The sequence below is a fragment of the Prunus dulcis genome, chromosome 6 (assembly GCF_902201215.1).
Source record: "Prunus dulcis chromosome 6, ALMONDv2, whole genome shotgun sequence".
NCBI lineage: Eukaryota > Viridiplantae > Streptophyta > Magnoliopsida > Rosales > Rosaceae > Prunus > Prunus dulcis.
The window spans coordinates 24,199,238-24,218,893 of NC_047655.1; the positions used below are offsets into that span (position 1 = coordinate 24,199,238).

Genomic DNA, 19,656 nt, shown 5'->3' on the forward strand with positions numbered 1-19,656 from the left:
CCAAGGACCAGATACAACAAGCATATGTGCTGATCTAAACCTCAGGATGCAGATTACCCGATCCTAACCCAAAATCGTTGTATCAACTCTATGAAGAAATGATTAATGAAGAATAGATGATAGAAAAGAAACAAAATATAGTTCAATAGGAGGTGGTTTGGTAGCAAGGAGGTGTGAGGACAATCTGCATGATGGCATTCTGTATTTATAGTGGTGACGGTATATTCTGCAAGTATATGTTAAAATAACGAGGGTGTATAAATAAAGCAAATGATAAGGTAAAGGTAGACATATGAACTTTCAAAAAAACAATGATGTCTCTTCCTTGACTGCTTTTTGAGGAGAATTTAAAGATCTCCTCTGGCCATTATAAAAGATCCTCAACAATTTTTTTTTGTAAGATTGTTATCAATACTGGGCTTGAAACAGCCCAAGAATTGTAAATATTGTTCAGTACTCTTCAAGAATAGCTAAGCTCTCTCTTTCAAAGCTGATGAACTGAAAAGGAAAGCGGTACCACATTTACATGTTGCAGCAGATTTCACGGTCTCAATCAGCTTTTAGCAGCAGCATAATTTATTCCCTCAGCTACTGAAATGAAAGGTGCCTCCCCCAACTCAGAGCTTTTCGGTTGCAGGAGCTTGAGATAGATAGCTACAGATAATTTTCTTTTAAAACTTGGCTAACAGATTACTAAATTATCATAAAGTATAGCCAATATATAAGCCTTCAGTGTCCATTTTCAGTTTTAAAAAAATGTCACTGGTTATTTCTACTCTAAAGCATGCAAAATGAAGGAAGTAGAAGTTCAACCCCAAAACCAATTGATCATGGGATATAAACTCAAGTTAAGTCCCTTAATTTTTCAATGTGGGACAAACACACTCAACACACACCCCGCACGTATAGCGAACTTTCAAGCCTAACATGTGGACAACACATATTGGGCAACATGGGCCCAATTAATGAAATCTTACTCTAATACTACGATTTTGGAGTGGAACCACAACTTCCTTCACAGAAATCATGTTTCTGCATAAACACATTAAGATAAAACTGTTGGTCTCGTCACAGCATGCAATATCAATGATTAGCACAACAAAAATTAATTAGTGTGTTCTCGCTCAGCTGCATGCAAATTGCTCGAGTGGCATGGAAAATGGCTGGACCATGCATTATTTAGGCCAAAACAATGGCAAGGATTTAGTCTTCTTTTTTTTTTTTGGGTTTCTGGAAAATGTACGGCTAAAATGTGAGCCAGTCATGGTCCCTCCTGATCATTTTTTGATTGCCTAAATCTGCAACTCTCTCTCTTCCGACATGAGAATAGATGCCAAATTGGGTTACTTTTTCCACAAGTATAAAACTTATGATAGGAGCTTCCCTGAAACTCTTGCTGATATTGATGGAGTTTTATATTGCATATATGCAATAATAATATTGTGCTGTGATGCCAACTTCCAGACAATACACATATTCCCACCATGGCCCTCTAACTCTAGGACCATGAAAATGATATCCTACACTTCTTATTTCACTCAAATGAAATTAGATTATATTCCAAGTTATTTTGCAGATCCATATATCTGTCCAAAAAAAGAAAATGGTGAGAATCCTTTTGAGTGATAAGAGTTGCATAAGCATGATGAGCAATGCCAGCAAGGACCAATCAAACACCCTCCTCCATGTGTTCTTTACACTTGGTATTCTATGTGGGGCCATTTTTGTATTGTTTATAGGTTCATGCAAAGCAGAGGAGAATTGAATCAAACTTTAAAGCTCCTTTGCCAATGGCATCTCTCTGTGATCTGATACTTTTCTCTCAGCTCTTGGGTTACCAATTATGAACTTTTTATTCAATTTTTTTTTTTTTTGCTTAATAGTATTTCCAACAATACTAAATTAATAAAATGTCCACCACCGTTGGTGTCTAATTAAAAGTTAAATACCATCATCAACAGTAAGAACCATGCTATGATCCTAGATTAACTATTTAGTCTAATTGAAAATATTTGGTTGATTTGGAGAGAGATTGCACATCCTTAATTATATAGTTTTTTAGTCCATCTTTTATGCTAAACGACAAAACATATGCAACAATCCGATGAGTATATTAAAGAAATTCTCACGAGATGAATAAAGAAGAACCTTACTGTGATTATATGAAAAATAATTAGAGAATATATCCCGAAAATCGAGTGTTAAAGTGTAAACCTTTGTTCTTAGAATTTCTGCAAGTTTTTCCCTCTCTCTGTCATATACAAAGTTCGATTTGAGATGTACGTGGCATTAACAACCATCTCTTATCGTTCATTTTGCTTGGTTTACTTAGAAATCTTAAGAATATGATGAGCACGACCAAACCCTTCATCAAAAATCCTTGAAACCCTTGAGAGTAGCAGTTTAAAAGAAAAGTTAACAAGTTTCCTTGAAACTCTTTTGTTTGATTTTTTATAGTGTTTGTTTTCCAATTTAATTGTTTGGGAATTCACCTAACTTTTGTCAAAGTTAAAGAGGGGGGAGGGGGGTTTTCTCACACACATTGCCAACTTGTCATAGGGGTTCGAATTTGAGACCACTATCAATACACCTTTACTGTATTGCTTAAATAACTTTTACGTGCCTCACCTAAAAAACAAAAAATTAAACAGAGCTGTGTAACTTGGAAGGTAACAATTCGATTAACGATGCATGCATGTTTAAACTTCTCACAAGCTTTTACATCGTTAATCTTCTCACAAGCTTTTATATCGTTAATCTTCCCACAAGCTTTTCTGCAATATGCAAACGGTTAAAGAGAAGAAAACAAATGATGATATTGGAGATCGAAGATGGTTGGGGACGATAAACACAAAAAGTGTAAACTACTTCTAGGCTTATGCTTCTTACAACATATGATGTTTCTTACCATTAAAAGCAAAACCAACCAAGCATTCGCGATGATTGGCCACAATATGTAAAACGAAGAAATTGCTGGCAATTCCAGTCAGCTCTCGAGTCTTCAGGTATAATAAATATATAAAATTCCCCCTTCTACATAAATTTCCAAAAATAGTATCATCTTGATACTCAGCAACAGTTCATAACAGCTTTAACATGTCATTTGACTGTAGACTTCAATAAAATGAAATAACAATGGAACATAACAAAGGAGCTGGAACAACAAAATTCTTACGATGGTAATCATCAATGAATACTTAGGTTGCTACCTAATTATATCAAAATGGGAGCATGTTGTGACTCATGCAGCTAACTAAACTTCCTATACAGAAATAAATATGGTCACATGGCAGCAACAGCAAAATTTACCACCAAATATTTCTCAACTACCACAACTATTCTTCTACCTATGTTGTGTGTTTAACCAACTTTATCCTCTTCCCTACCTTCATATGTTGGAAACCCCGGTGAGTTCGCGAATTCCATGGCATGACCAATGGTGGAAGACGGGAAATTTAGAGGCAACTAGTCACTTGCTTGGATGCGCGACAAAAGCATTTTCAGTGTCTCGTAAGTCATGAAGACAATGCCTACACTGGGAACAACCTTGTAATATTCTGGCAGAATCCCTCTATACAAGCCCCGTAGGCCTTCAGTCCGGATTATGTGCTTAAAAGTCCCAACTAAGCCGGTATTATAGATGCGAGCTCGACCACCAGCCCCCTCCAACTGCATCCTTCGCCTCACAAGATCCAGAGGGAATGTTGCTGAAATAACAAATAGACCAAAAGATAATCACACAGAAGAACAATAAATCTGAAATTCTTATTGCTAGATCCTAAACAAATCAATTGGAAGTCCTAACATAGTTTGCCATCTATCTGTATCTGAAAACCATACAAGATTTAAAGGCATCATACAAGGAGTATTGTTCATAAACTACATCAGTATATAAGTTTTTGTTAATTTGTAAAGTATTTATCCTTGTGAAAATAAATCCTCCATTGTGCATCATGTCACAATTTTCTATTATAGCGATCCATCTTTTGATGGTCCAAACTAGCACCAAATGTCACAGATCACTTACCTGTTGATGAGGCAATGCCTGAAAGACTGCCGCAGGCAAGACTGACCATGACAGTCGAATCATTGGGCCTGAAGTCAGAAGAATTGAAAACTACAATATTACAACTCAAACGAATAGAGGGACAATAAACATCACTCAAAAAAATTCGGCCCCAAATCAACCAATTATGCAGTATTCACCTTTCAGACTGCCAAAAAGACCTCAAAGCCTCATAAACTGAGAAGCTTATTGCTATACTGGGCCCAACACCCTGTGCCACAGGAATAAACCAAATGGAAATTAGCGTTAACAAAATAAAGCAACAAAGAATGTGCAGGTTCATAATAAAGCATACCAACAGTGTCGCTCCAAGTCCTTTATACAATCCCAAAAAACCTTCTTCTCTGCAAATTGTATGAAATGCATGCCCAATACCTCTGTAGTATAGTGCATTTCTCTACAAAATTCGAATACACTGATAAAAATCAAACTGAAAAAATACAACGGATGGACAGTTATAAATCATACCTAAGACCAAATTTAATGAACAAGAACTGCAATATCTGAGCAGTACCTGAGCTGCAAGACGTGTCCTCACAAGATCCAGCGGATATGTGGCTGAGGCAGCGGTTAATCCTGCCATCCCACCACCAAGAAAGTGCACACACATGTCTGTGCTTGCATTACCCCTAAGATTTTCGCCAAGAAGTGAATGCAGCAACTGCAATATAAAAACAGGTCAGATGAAATAAAAGCAAGCTGCAAGGCTAAAACATCAGTCAATTCAACAAGCTTAGAATTCAGCCAAGGCATGTATTCACTGACTTGTTTGTAGCGTTCATAAGCATAGAAGCTGACAGAAGAATATGGAAGGCGATGAGCAATAGTAACCAGATTGCCTCTCCAAAATGCTCTAAACCCTTCTTCGTTTACAATACGTGAAGCCTCATGCCATATACTGGCCTTACTCAATGCTGCAACATCAGAGTGCATTCCTTGCACCTAACAGAAGTAAATGACGGAACAGTCAACTAACCACCTTCAAAAACAAACATTAGTAACCCATCAAAGGAAAAGTACAAAGAAACCCCATACTAACACACAATGATGTGGAGCTGTCCACCCTTTGGGTAATTTATTGCAAAATAAGGACGACAGCAAACTTTAAGTATAAAGCAAAATAAACAGGTTCAACACATATAGGAATGGAACGAGCTTCCCACCATGAGCATTTTTGAACTAACATCAATCCAAACAAAAGCAATTAAGCTTCAGCACAACATGTCCTGCATTTTCTTTTGCCAAGTTCTCAACCCTCGACCAAGAAACTAAAATTTAAAATTCAAAAAAGAAAACCCTTTACTTTATATCCCAAATCAGAAAACAGAGCCCCAACTTGAACACTCTTTCAGCAAACCCCAACCTATGACAAAAAATCCCACTCCTCAAATATCAATAATGCTCGAAGACACAAACCCACCAAAACCCATATCACAAAACAATACCAGCTAAATTAGCGCCAAAATAAAAAAACCAAAAGGAATAAGTGAGAACCTGAAAGAGGATGGTGAGGCGAGCAAGAGGTGCAGTACAGGTTTTGCTAAAAGCCCCAGCAATACCACCAGCTAAGAGCTGGTTCACCGTGCCTACCTGAGCCGATTGATTCATAGACTGCTTGGCTTGGCTCTGTTGCTGTAAAAATTTCCTGGCACCTCCATCCACCACGCTTCCCTGAGCTGAATTTAAAGCTCTCTGCTTTCCTTCCACTACCACCCCAACTCGAGCTTCCATATTCACAAACCCTCTATCTCTATCTTATTTCTACGCAAGTTTCAATCTTTCCCCGTCTGTAAAATTGGGTTGAGCCGAGCTTGGCTGATCTCGCATGGGTTTGGGCGGTATTGGAACAATCTTATAGAATCTGAAATTGGGTGAAACTGTGTGGTCACGGAGTTGGAAAAATCTTACGACGAAGAAGAAGACAGAGTCCAGAGAGACCCTTTTGAGAGAAGAGAAGCGAAAACCCTAACAGGACGAGAGGGTTAACTTACCTTGTGGTTTAGACTGGTTTTCCTAATAAGCGTGGACGCGCTTCACATGTGGAACATTTTTCTGCGTGCTACGGACGATGAGACTACAAACTTTCCAAATGCTCTTCTCGCTTTTCTTTCCTTTCGTTTAATCAACTTTAGAATTTGGGGGTTTATGAAATAATTCTATCTATTTATAAACTTTGGTTTAGTTTTAATTCTAATGTACCTCATTTTTTAATTAGTTTATTGAACTTTTAGACAATCCAAGAGACAAGAAAGACATGTAAAATTATATTAGAAATTTTTAAGACGACAAAAAAAACATAAAACTTGACTTTAATCACCGCAACTATTTAAGAGGCCATCTTGAATAACATCCGGGGCACTTCAAAACAACCTGTACACATTGGAAATTTCAAATTAACGTGCTGGACAAAAAATTTGTTACATGACCAAGCTATAAAATATTTCAATTCTCCCTCCTAAGTCTTCTGAAGTGTCATTTCCCCACAATTTGCACCAACCCTTCCATACTGCCTTGACTATGACACGTTATTTATGTTAGGTTCCGTACAAGTACGTTGTAAATACTTGTCACATTTCCTTGTCCTCGTGCAACTCATTACAAACGAGGAAAATTCCCAACCATGCCAAAGTGTTTTGGACGAACCTTACACGTTTGTCATGTTTCATTGACTTTCCTTCTGCTCACCAATCATCCTTATTTAAATTGGGTTTTGTATGAACTAAAACAAGTTGAAGATTGCATAGCAACGAATTCCAATTTCGGATTTGGGTTTGGGTGATCATTGTCTTGCCTAAGTTACACCAAAATGAACTCAAAAAATTGAGTTTACACCAAATGCAACACAAAAAGGTGTAGAGCACATTACAGTTATAAAATTTACAAAATGAATAAAGCTGTACACATAAAACCCATATAAAAGCAAAAATCCCTTCCCTTAGTAGTAGTAGTGCATATTCCTACACAAAAACCCTAGCCTCCTTTCTCCAAAAAACACTCTTAGAGCCTTTTTCAATTTGAGGGGGGAGGAAGCCATTGTTCTTCCCCCCTCTCCCCTCTTCTCTTCCTCTCTTCCTCCTTTTACCTCTTCCCTCATTTTCTGAGACAAAGGGTTGTCCCTATTTGTCTTAGTTTTGTTATGATTTTCATCCAATCATTAAAGGTGGCTGCGGCTCAACGTCGGATCTTCACCTGCATTTCGGCGTCGGATCTCCACCACCATCTTTTTTGCAATTTCTTTATGTTTGGAATAAGTTGCAGAGACTCTTTGGGTTCTCTGTGTAGTTTTCACCTCTCCTTTTGTGAGAGTTTTTCATCTCTCCTTTGTGAGAGCTTTTCATCTCTCTTTGGTGAGAGTTTTATTTGTATTGTTATGGCTTGATTTTTCAAGTTTTATCTCTTTTTTATTATTCTAAGTTTGCAATCTTAGTTGGGATGCCTATGCCAGAGTTTCTTCGATCTTGCCTGATCGTTAGTGGAGACATACCTGATTTTCTTAATTTTGATATTAGACCGCTCCGTTATTGTAATGGCCCTTTTGTGGCTAGTTTGTATTGGCCTTTGTGGCTAGTGGCTTTTTTGGCTGAATTATGAATGCAATCATAGAATTTCTCAACAACAAAAAAAAAAAAAGCAAAAATCCCACAAACAGCAAAAGCCCATAAAAGACAATGGACCACAAAACACATTAGGAAACCTAACACAAACAACAAATGCCGCATAATCCAATAGGCACAAATTGCTCCATCAAGACAAGTCGGAAACCATCAAAGAGAAACTGGTAACCAACAGAAGAAGCCCAAATGAGTTGTGACCTAAGAGACATTAAAGTTTTCCTGGCCGAAAATAAACTATATAAGAGCATCTCCAATGGGGGGTTGTATAAAGGTGTAAAGGGAATGTAAAAGTCGCTTTACGCCCTTGAAAATACACCCTCCCACTGTGGATGCTCTAAGAATCCCAATTTGTTAGTTGAAGTAAATTTTAAAGTTTTTCCCAAATAAATAAAAAGAAAGAATAACAGATGGCTTCAAACCCGATTAGGAAATGAGAATAATGGGTCACAGTAAATTTGGCAGCAAATTTGGGCTTCTTCTATATAGGCCTTGAATCGGGCCCTAGTTTTTCTTAGGTTAAGACCCAAGTCTCACTATTAGTCTTCAGGGAAGGCATATACCATATATGTAACCTAGAATAAAAGGCATATCTTCCTATATAATCTATTAATGCCATGATCTCAAGAAAGTATCGATCCATTTCACTTGGGTAAGTGCGTACACAAAATGCCCAATGTGAACAATCACGGAGCAATGAGCTTGTTATAGCTTAACGGGTCACCTTACCTGAGATTTAGTGTTCGATTTCCGCATCCCCAATATTTCTCGTGGGGAAAAAAAGAAAAAAACTGTATTCACTGAAATAAGTGTGATTGTCCATTTTATGTTTGTGATGTTCACAGTTCACCTAGAGTTCCAGAAATGATACAAACAGAAATAAGTGGCAGAGTCCTCTTCTTTCCAGCTGTGCACTTTGCCCTTTCGCTGTAGCCTGGAATTTGTACATCGCATACTTTCATACATTTTAATAGCAGCTGCATGGCCTGCAATTACCAACCAAGTACGTAAACAAGTCCAGCAGATGGCCCATCGTCACCTCAGGAACAAGTCGGTTTTCAATTTCTGTACTAAAAACCTATTTACTATTTATTAGTTGGCAGTTGCCAGAGTTGGCAAAACAGGAAAAAGGCAAAGTCATACGCTCACGAGATTGACTGCAACTATAGCAAAACAAGACTTGTGTAGAGTGTCCCAAACTGGTTTCAATTTCGAAATGACCATTCACTCACACGAATATTCATACCCAGTCATGACGTGCCTTATGGCAAAATTAGGGCAATCAATTTACACTAGCTGAAGCACATTTTTCTCATCATATATAATTAAATAAAAATTTACATATGAATTTAACACCAAACATTTGCGTTGCCGGAGTATTTTCAAGAGAAAAATATACAGTGGGATGTGACAAAATGAACATACCTCTAGCTAACACCACAATAATAGGGTAAACCAACCATTCAAACCACTCTTGTAATTTCAACTTGGATTCTGGCTTGATAAATGAACATCTAACTGCAATTTTGTTAGTATATAATCTCCAATTCAATGATGTCCGAATATGCCTTACCTGTTCATCCCACAAAATCGTGCAAAAGTTGCCCTCCCATGACATCCCTTCCGAAATGTCGATTTTGAGAATCAAAACCACCCATTGCATAGCCGTCATTGTTGCCATCAAGGCCAAGGCCAAAACGTTGAGCTGCATTAATAGGAAAGGGTTCTGACAAACCAATACCATTATTTTGGTGAAGGCCCAGTGTTAGAGAAACACCACTACTACTTCCCCCAGCCATGTTCATACCAACATGACCCACATGCAAATGGCTTGGCAAGTTATTGCATGATAGGTTCAATTGATCAGCACTACTCCCCATCGTGATGTGATCAGGAAGTTCATTTCTTGTGCGTTTCGACAAGCTGTCTTGAACCCGGTGGGTGGTTGTGGATGGATTCTCAGATGCAAGTGAGTTTGGTGAAGGTAAATGATCATCAATTGACCTGTTCGCACTTTGATCTCCCCTCTGTGAAGTTTTTTGCGCTTGCCGTGTTTCGAGCGTGTGTATTTCTTCCACCATTGGTTTCCAGAGCCTTACTCTTGCATTAATAAACCAATTTGAAACCTGATTCACAACATCAAAATTGATTGAACATGTGTTTCAAAAACTATAATATGGTGATATGATTATAGAGGATTGATGTCACACACCTGGCTCCGTGATAGACCAGTTTGTTTAGCCAACATTAGTTTATCCGAATCAGTAGGGTAGCTGCAACATAGAAGCAGTGAAGAGAAACACCAATATATCAGACAATAAACACATGAAGATTTAGGGTATTAATCCATTGAAGAAGAGTATCACAAGCTGACCAGGCACTAATTAATTACTTACGGATGCAGGAAGTGTTCAAATAACCAGGCCCTAAGAACAGTAACGGCGCGCTCAGGAAGACCCCGTTGAGGTCTCCAAACAGGTTGGTGCTCGACAAAGTCGGAGTTGTGAATGGATCTTTGATTATAGAATCCTCTAGTGTTACGAAGCAGTTGACTTTCATCTTTTCCATGGCTTAACTGACTAGCATCCCTATCTCTGAACTGAAGTTGGTCAGTGATGGCATTCTTCAAACACTTGAAGTGTCTAGTCATGGCCTTTATTGCTAAGTTTGCATAGGGAGCTGCATTTCCAAGCCCAGCAACATACTCAAATGATGTTACCACTGCCTGCATCTGTTGATAGTATTGCTTGTACCTTCTGTAAACCTAGTGGACAACAAAAAACAATTAATTAACTATTACTCTTAAATAACCTTTTGTAAATAATATAGATTTACCCAAGAAAGAAACAATAAAAATGCATGGAGATTACTAAACTTGGAAGTCAGAGTTAACACTGTCATCTACTTAACATACCTTTGGGATGTCAGAAATAAGTAGAATTATTTAACAAAAAATTCAATCAAATCCATGCCGTGATCATTGGATAACAAGTCCATCTTGAAGTACAAACCCAGCCAGAAATTTAAAAACACCTCAAGAGTACTGCAACCCCCACCCCAATATAGTGAAAAATGAGCTTCTAGAATCCGTGTAGCGTGTGAGTTTAGCATATTATCGCACTTATCAATAGGAAAGGTCTTAAAAAACATAAAGAATTCTAGATGCAGAAAATAAGAATATAATGACAGTTTAGGTAAGCTAATTTAACATCTCTCTTGTTGAAATTTTCCATGTTTCATCGCAACTTATATATTAAAGTAAACATTTTGATAGGGGTGAGATCTTCCATTAATTTGTCTAATTCCTCCACACCTTTGACAAGTTGGGCTTAAAATATTTGCATCAACGGTGAAGCTGGTAACTTCAGTTAGACTTATTCAAAAATGTATCTCACTAATCACACAATTACAAATCACATTCATCTGCTCATTTAGCCTTCCCCACAAGTTAATCGATCAACAACCGAACAAGAGTATTTGTCCCATAATTTTCCTAGGTTTAACGCATGAATTTGATTACCTCTCGCGTATCAAAATGTATAGCATCTCCCAAAATAGAGCACCTCATCTAGATTCTAGGCATGCCAAAAACCTTCAACCATGCACCATATCATGTGTTTGTGAGCTTAAACTTTTCAACACTAATTCTAGGATCAATATCCGATCAGTGAGATATTAATTTGCATTGAATACATGTAGAGCATTCAAAAACATAGCATGAGAGAGTCACTGGTTCTTTCTTTATCATGGCCAACCACACCCAGTAAATGCAACCAAGTTGAGTTCTGAGTGAGAGATATCATGATGAAAAAGAAAGCTACATGCACCAAATATTAAACGTGCACATGCAGGAATTATATCGCATTTCCATTCATTCATATTCGAGAATTTGGTGCCTGAGTTTATATCTTTAATTTTTCAAAAAACAATTATGCTTTCCATATAATCTATTTTCAAACGGATTCCCTCCACTGCTTTCGGGCCAAAACTAGAGACTTTGTCACGTATTAGGAACTCATTCCATGGCTGTCAGATGCTTTATAAGCAAAAATCTCAGCGCATATATTCCCTCCTCTAATCAACTTTTCCAAAAAGCCGATTTTTGAAAATCACCAACGCCATCTAACATCTTTCCTCCTAACTTCCTTTAATGCAAGAATCTATTATTAAGTTAAGTATCGTCAATAATAATCAAAATAATATAAAACTAATTCAAGTTTACACAAGTTAATAAGTACCGCGCGCATGTCTGTACTTTGACCAGTAACCAATGAACAATCAAATCATACATACATAAATCCAAAAGACACATCTCCAACGAAGATCTAGACTACATCAAAAACAACTATTGGGGAAACAAACAAACAAACCAAAGCAAGAAATTTAATTCAAATGGGAATGGGAATGGGAGAACTAATTGCGTACCTCGTCGAGCATGGAAATTAGCCTGGATTTTTTTCTCCTGCTCTCACCTCCGTCCCCTCCGACACTGAGCGGGTCGTCGTCGTCGTCGACGACATGAGTTGGGCTGAAGCTCTCGATACTAGGAGGGTCGAAAAACGACGACGAATCAGCAAGTACTTTGGCAGTGTAAATTTCTCGGTTGCCCACCTCGCAGAACTCTTCTAGCAACTGCTGCGCGGGCTTCAAGAATCTAGATCCCTTCAGAATCGAAGCGTAGCCCGTGAAAGGTCCGAGAGGAACCGAGCTTCTGGACCCAATGTTCTCGTTAGAGGCCGAAGCAACATTGACGCTTGAATTGAGTGAACTGTAGTTAACAGCAGAAGCCCCATATCTCTGGAGATTGTTGTTGTTGTTGTTGTTTTGCTGGGTGTGGTGGTTGGGGGGTTGAGAAGAAGAGAGGGATAGAGATAAGGGTTCTGGCTTGAACACCACGACTTGATCATGGCCATAGTCGGCTTGGTGGTCGAAATCTCTGAGGGTTTGGAGGTTTTGCGGTGGGTAGAGAAAAGGGTTGGCGTTGATGTCGTGAATGGAGGTGGGATTTATGGGGAAATTAATGGAGGAGGGCTGTGGATCCAAGTAATTGAGATGGTTGCGGAAGGTGGAGGCTGAGGAAGAGGAAGAGGAATTGGAAACAAAACCCATCAAGGGATGATGATGATGATGATGATGATGCACTTGACCTTCTGGCTTCACGGGGGAAGCTGGGGTGGGTTCGCACGTGAGCAAATCTGAGGAGGCGATGAAGGAGGAGGAAGGATCGTAGGGGAGAGGAAGGAAACCAGAAGCAGCACAATTACCCGGGTGGAGATGGTGATGAGGAGGAGGAGGTGAGTCGGGTTGAAGACAACCCGGGTGGGCTTGGCCTGCGAGGACCCGGAGCTTTTCTCTTCTGCTTTGTTGGGGAACATGGTAGGGCTCAAAACCCTCAGCCATAGTAAGCTATAGATAGCTCTTTTACAAAGAAAAAGAGAGAGAGAGTTGCGAGGGTGTAGCTAATTAATTGAGGGGTGGGGTGAGAATCTGAGATGAGAAAAATTAATAGTGAAAAGAGATGAAAGGCTATCTTATCATGATGATGGATGGTGATGATGATGATCTTATTCTACTGAGCAACAAGCATGGCTTGCAGAAGAGAGAGAGACAGAGACAGAGAGATATACGTGAATTGATTGGGGATTGGGGATTGGGGGGTTTTGCTCACTTCACGCATCCTCATATATAAACACAGAGAGTTGAGAGTTCGAGTGAGAGAGAGAGAGAGGCGCATAGAAAAACACACAAACACTTATCGATATCAGTAAATATTTAGAAACTCACTCACTCACACACAGATTTTGCACAAAAACAAAATCTTCTTACAGTCGCTTTCTCTCTCTCTAAACCTACAAACAGAGAGGAGAGAGAGAGAGAGAGAGAGAGAGAGGGGGAGAGCGAGGGCCTGCTCTGCTGTCGCTGTTGCAGCTGCTGGAGCTGAGAGAGAGCATAGGGTTTCGAGCAACCGGAGGACGACCGGCTATTTCCGGTAATAATTGAACTAACTGTGGTGGCAGATATTTCTGACAGGTTTGAGGTGTTGTCGTTTTCGGATGTATTTCTTTTTCAGTAAATTATTTGTTTGAATTTTTGTTTATTACTGTTTTTTTGGGTAAAAAGTATTCTGTAATTGGGTGGTGATGACGCACGTGAGAACGCGGGAACAGAGGGAGTGTGTGTGTGATGAATGAAAGGCTGAATTTGCCCTTCTCCGCACTCCATCCGCCAAAAGCCCTTTTCCTACACTTCTATCCTTCTCGCTTTACGAGGTTTTCTTCTTTTATCCCTTTTCCTTTCTTTTTTCTATAATAATAATAATAATAATTGTAACCCCAAATTAATAAGTATAAATAAACCTTGCATACTCTTTCTTATTCTTTTCCTCCAAGTAATGATAAAAATTAGGCTACTAGATTGAAAGTTTGCCATCTTCTATTGTTAACACCAAAATCAGATGAAATACAAAATTGTTATCCACGTGTGGTTTAAATTCACAAAAATGTGGATTATTGTAACATATGACAAATGTCTTAATCGTGCTACTTTTTGCATATGGGCATAAACTATTCACGTTGAATAATGATGAGCTTATATAAAGAGAAGAGTTGTGTTACAGTCAATACTCCGCACCGGATACTCCGCGCCGAATACTTCAGTGATTTTTGATAATGAATCCTCTTTATCCATCAATAATGGATTCTTTTGGCATTGCTATTTAATCCATAATCACCCCCATCACTATTCTGGATTAAAGGGTTCTACAATTAGATTAGATGAATAACAACCCAATATAATATTATAATCCAACTCTTTTCTTTTCCTTTAAATTTTTGGGGGTATACGTTTTTCACTAATTGCTGATGTGGACACTCAATTTTAAACAAAAAGCACGCTCCTTTAACTCAACTTTTAGAAATGCAATCAAAAGTTAAAAAAAAACTATATAATACTTGCGTGCTTGATTTAAAGAGAAAAGGTGTAACTAGGGATTCTAAAAGCATAAGCCAAAAGAGGTAGGCAATTAATTAAAGTTGTGATTGTGCATGTGTATTAGGTTAAGATTACAGGACGTAACCAACCAATTTGGGCAAAGGCAAGAGCCACCTTCCTCATTTTCGATATCGAATACTTCTTTTTAGTTTTGAAGAACAATCCCATTGACCTCTTTTCTGTTAAACAATAATATATTGGGCATATTGATTAGGCAGTAGGTATGACATAAGGGGCCCCATAATCTCCATGCTAATGATGCATTGATTGAACAATTTAAGCTTCATAATCTTTTCTTCAATTTTACCTGCTCTGGTTGTACTTACTACATTTAAATTTAAATAGTGTGTGGTTTGTTTATGTTAACTAATTATGTTTTTCTAATTAAATTCACTTTTAACTTTCCAACAACAAAGTGAATCTCTTTTTTATAAAAGTGCCGTTTCGATTTTTCTTTCTTAGAAAAAATGGTTATTCCGATTGACATCTCTTATATAAAGCTTGTTTTAAGAAAATGTCTTGTTGAAAAATAAACATATATATACATATTTAAATTCTCCAATAATGTGTAGTTTGTTTCAGTAAGTATTTTATGTTGAGAATTGGTTACATATTTTTAGAACGTTGAATTGCTAATATGTCGCATATTAAATATACCAATACATCTAATGAATGCAAAAGTATCTATTATTGGAATAAAATTAGAGGCTTAGATGAGCGCCCAGTCCACACACATGTCTAGTCAAAGACTTGAGCAACAAAATGTCACAAAAATGATAGTTTTCAACAGAAAATCAAACTACAGACCAAATTAATTAGTTGGACTGAAAAATAGACCAATTTACAGTTAGATTTAGATGTAATCGTCATGCCTAATCCACTTCAATCCAAATTGGTCTTTTCTCAATCTTAAGCTGATTTGAATATCTAGACATCGAAACAGGAGTTGAGGTAGCTGCTGCACGAGGTATTTAGTCTCTGACACATGAGATTATTAATTAATGACACAACAGCTTCCTAGCTTAGCTAGCTACTGTTTATACAGGATCGATATATACTTATATACATTATGTATATATATAAATTCAGGTGGCTTCGTCATGCCAACGTTGTGTGTCTTACAAAAACTCTCAAGACCAAATCTTTTGCTTGGTTGAGACACTAACTAAAGACTTCTCTTACATTACAACAGAGCTAGCGCCGGAGTCTGCTGTAGCCTGTAGTGTACTCTCTCCCCTTCCCTCGACGGAACGGAGTTTGATTGAAGTAGTCAAAATCACAGAGACTTTGCAATTATATGGCCAAACACTGACCCGTTTAAATGCACCATGCCTAGCATTAATAATAATTTTCCAACTCTCGGCATTTATTTTCCAACTCTCAGTACAAAACGCTCCTTTCATTTTTGTTTTTCTAACTCAAGAAAAAAGTGCATGGACATGCTTCATAAGGGGAAAAAAAAAAAATACTTAACTTAATTCAAATAACGATGATGAAATAAATATGAGTTACGATTAAGATAGATCAATCAATTACTTGTTTCCCATCTAGTGTGACAGAAAAACAATACTAAACAATAGCAGAGCCACATTATGTGGAACGGGGTCAGTTGCTCCCACTACAAATTGTCTTCATCCCTAATATTATATGCCAAGTCCTTTACCATGTTTATAGCTTTGATTTTGCCCTATTCTAACCTATTTCGTCTCTGAATTAAATTTCTAATTCTATTACAATTGAATACATATACATAAATGTCTCATTGTGTACTTTAATATGTTAGTTTTCCATATGTATATATGGTTTTTTGGTAGGATTTTAATGTACATGTGAAATTGTAATTTACAAATAAGAAGAAGGGTTGGTTGGTTTGAATTGAAGCAAGTAGGCAATCGAAAAAGTGTTTAGAAGATCACCCAAATCTTTTTGTTTTCTTTTATATAAAAGGTTGCTAATTTTTACCCACAAGAAAGAAAAGTATAAAAAGGGGAAGGACTGTGATGGCGTCAGCAATTGCTTGAAGGGAAATGATTACCATGCAACTGCAGCACTGTAGTGTGATGGCGTAAAAAAAGAAAAGGCCCTCTTCCTTCCTGTTAATAATTAAAGCTTCTGGTTCGCTCAAAACCAAAAGATTGGTGTTGTTGGGCTAACTAGTACTTTGCTTTTCTCGTTAGGACCGTCCAATGTTATTCAAACCTGACCCCTGTCTCTAACTATTAATGCCGGCGGCCCCCCCCGGAGACTGCAGACATATATGCATGGTAGGCTAGGAAGGAACATGCATCACCCATTCAATTTGCGACAATGATATAATACAATGGCTATATAAATTGTCTCTCAATCCGTAGTTTAAATTATTCTAGATTCATTTAAACGGACTCGAACTCAAGTGTATGAGAATAAATTCACTTGCCTAACTCACCGTTACTTTATGTGTATATGATAAAACTAATTTTATATTTGAACAGTACTGGTTTGTTTAATGCTAGATCAGAGTTGACACAGTCAAGCGGTTCCCTTGAAATTGTATGTTACTTAATTAAGTTTGACTGATCAATGATCAAACGTACTGTACATGACAGTCCACTGGATGCATATTGATCACAACTGGCATCATGAACACTTTAATAAGGGCCTTTCTCCAGGTGGGTTATTAATACATCAATGTCACACCAAACAAATATATTCACGTATGTAGGGTTTTTAATTAAATGCGGATATATTGTCCATACAATATAGTTGTTATGTCGTGGACAAACTTGAGTCTATAACATACTATCAGTCTGATCCTCACTCATAGAATTATAAATATATAAAAAAAGACGCCTTGAATAAAATTAAGGGTTCTTCAAATCAACTAAAACAAGTTTTATTATTTAAACAACTTGACAATACGATGCGCAACGCCATTTATACTTTCATGAATAAATTGGAAAACAAAACAAGAAACTTGAGTGTACTTTTAAAAAGTCGTACACTGGAGAAAAATAATGAAAATAAACTTCCGAAGACAACCAAGTAAGTTTATATAATAAACAAGTAATATTGATCTCTTGTTTGATATCCAGTCTCTCTATAGATATGACCCTTCAAAGCAGGCGAAAATTGGTGCAAATTTTCTGTGCTTGTTTCTTTTTTCTTTTGGGGTACAAGAATCAAATCCCTTTACTCTAATTTGGAAATAGATTTTAAGCTAGTGAATATTCTTTCATGAAATAATTGGACAGAGGCCCCGTACGTACGCCAGCGATTGAAGAGCAGCATCTTCCGATAACATATAGACCAGGACAATGAGCAATGGTCATGTCCAAGGAAAGCTATTCTAACTTGTTTCGTTGGCTTTAATAAGAAAAAATTAATTTGCTTAGAGGAAGGCTGTTTAGCATCAAATCAAGAAGACAGAGACATCAATAACATTACAAAGTCATGCTTGACTTTGTTCGGCAATCAAGCCAGTGCCTTTGAATAGAGAAAGCGATTGGTTATCCTCCTCCTTCACTAACTTCTCATTCTATATAGCTTAGAGAAAATGATAAATAAATAAAAAATTTAAAACGCATTCAGTGAAGTCCTTAGAGTTAATCTAAGTGACGAAAGTAGGTGCGTTAAGATTCGGCTTGGTTAAGGGTTTGATTCCCTTCCATTATAACGAATGGCAACAAGAAACATGAGCCATGATGAAAATTTACATTTTATTGACAACATAATTATTGCAAAAATACGTAGGGATAGGGTTGTTGGCGCTATGGAGGTTTCAATTTTGATTTTGTTCATGCAAATAGACTGGTGACCGAAAAGCCGAATGGAGGGGTTTTACTATTTTGGGCTTCATTTCAATGTTGATAAATTTTATTTTAATGGGCCATTGCAAAAGACTAATTTATAACGGGCCAGCTATCCAGTTTGTTGAACAGGCCCATCAAATTCAACACATGCATATAAGAGTTTGAAAGAAAATTATAAGGATAGCACTAGCATGGTTGGTTCTTACTGAGCTTGCTTCCATTCCACATCAATCCAAGAATTTCGAATGTCCACCACCACATAATCACATAGAATATCTGAACCTGCCTTCCAATGGGAAACACGCATCACAAAAGCACACACGCACTATTAAATTAATATTGAAATTAAATATGGAACCGTATTAAAATACACAATTTAAATAATAAAGCATCCTTTCCAACTTGCCCTAGCTACCGTTAAATGGTTTTTGTTTTGATTTCACGATTCCAACAAACCCCACCCATACATATGTAAGTTAAATTATACACATTGATACATGTATTGTTATTACAAGAAATAATAATATATGTGCTGAGGTTTTTTTCCTCCTCTTAAGAGCCTTTCCATCGAACAGCCCTTGCCAGGGCAACAGGCCGTTTCATGATTCCAGTGGCATTAAGCTGCCAGAGCAGCTGCTAGGGCCCACAAAATTAGGCCAGCTTTCAGGCAAAATGAGCTCGAACTCAAGCTTGGGTTTGTTGACGTTAGCAACACTCCAAACAAAAAACAAAAAAAACAAAAAAAAAAAAATCTACAAAAAATTTCAGAATTTTTTAAAAATAAATATTTAGTCATATTTTTTACTTCCCACATCAAAACTCTATACAAATTTATCTTCTCATATCTCATGTGAATAATTATTGTCATGGTAATGGGTGAAAACACCACAAACTTTTGTAATGGCGGACAGTATTCACATAAATAGTAACAGCTATTGCCTTATCCTTACTCTTTGCTATGACAAATGAATGAAAATGCTCTAAAGGATGCAAATCATATCGAACTTTTACTTATGTTTTCAGCTTAGTAAATCAGGATGCGTCATCTCAATTTCAAATCACATGTTCTCGTAGGCCAACAATTTGTCATTGCTGAAAGCTTCGTTGGATTTATATGCATTATGGTATTGTACGTATGGCCCCTAATGTCCTCTTATCACCAAAGCCCCAAAATCATTGGCATCCTCTCATTGGTGAATGG

General features: G+C 37.4%; 2 protein-coding genes across 3 annotated transcripts; both read right to left on the minus strand.

The window, feature by feature from the left end:
- Nucleotides 1-2,986: 2,986 nt before the first annotated feature.
- On the minus strand, nucleotides 2,987-6,187 carry LOC117632649 (mitochondrial substrate carrier family protein B). 2 transcript variants are annotated; one of them, XM_034366194.1, is made up of 8 exons: nucleotides 6,058-6,187; nucleotides 5,561-5,927; nucleotides 4,832-5,008; nucleotides 4,581-4,727; nucleotides 4,362-4,463; nucleotides 4,207-4,277; nucleotides 4,028-4,095; nucleotides 2,987-3,707 (listed from the first exon to the last, which is right to left on the minus strand). In XM_034366194.1, exons 2-8 carry the CDS (start codon nucleotides 5,795-5,797, stop codon nucleotides 3,466-3,468), a joined length of 1,044 nt encoding a protein of 347 aa, XP_034222085.1. In that variant the 5' UTR covers nucleotides 5,798-5,927; nucleotides 6,058-6,187; the 3' UTR covers nucleotides 2,987-3,465. The 2 variants fall into 2 exon arrangements, with proteins under 2 accessions (XP_034222085.1, XP_034222084.1); XM_034366193.1 differs by having other exon boundaries at nucleotides 5,561-6,187.
- A 2,598-nt stretch (nucleotides 6,188-8,785) lies between these two features.
- On the minus strand, nucleotides 8,786-13,569 carry LOC117631351 (BEL1-like homeodomain protein 9). Its single transcript, XM_034364454.1, has 4 exons — nucleotides 12,103-13,569; nucleotides 10,074-10,441; nucleotides 9,890-9,950; nucleotides 8,786-9,803 (listed from the first exon to the last, which is right to left on the minus strand). The coding sequence occupies exons 1-4, from the start codon at nucleotides 13,075-13,077 to the stop codon at nucleotides 9,255-9,257; spliced, it is 1,953 nt and encodes a 650-aa protein (XP_034220345.1). The 5' UTR covers nucleotides 13,078-13,569; the 3' UTR covers nucleotides 8,786-9,254.
- Between the last annotated feature and the right edge of the window lie 6,087 nt (nucleotides 13,570-19,656).

Bases quoted from the DNA above. Each gene is read 5' to 3' on its own strand.
- LOC117632649 (XM_034366194.1), bottom strand. From the start codon at position 5,797: ATGGAAGCTCGAGTTGGGGTGGTAGTGGAAGGAAAGCAGAGAGCTTTA. The intron at 5,009-5,560 runs GTTCTCACTTAT...TACTTCTGTTAG, and splicing joins GCCTCACCATCCTCTTTCAG to GTGCAAGGAATGCACTCTGA. The intron at 4,464-4,580 runs GTACTGCTCAGA...CGAATTTTGTAG, and splicing joins GGACACGTCTTGCAGCTCAG to AGAAATGCACTATACTACAG.
- LOC117631351 (XM_034364454.1), bottom strand. From the start codon at position 13,077: ATGGCTGAGGGTTTTGAGCCCTACCATGTTCCCCAACAAAGCAGAAGA. The intron at 9,951-10,073 runs GTAAGTAATTAA...TCTATGTTGCAG, and splicing joins TTTGAACACTTCCTGCATCC to CTACCCTACTGATTCGGATA. The intron at 9,804-9,889 runs GTGTGTGACATC...GTTGTGAATCAG, and splicing joins CTGGTCTATCACGGAGCCAG to GTTTCAAATTGGTTTATTAA.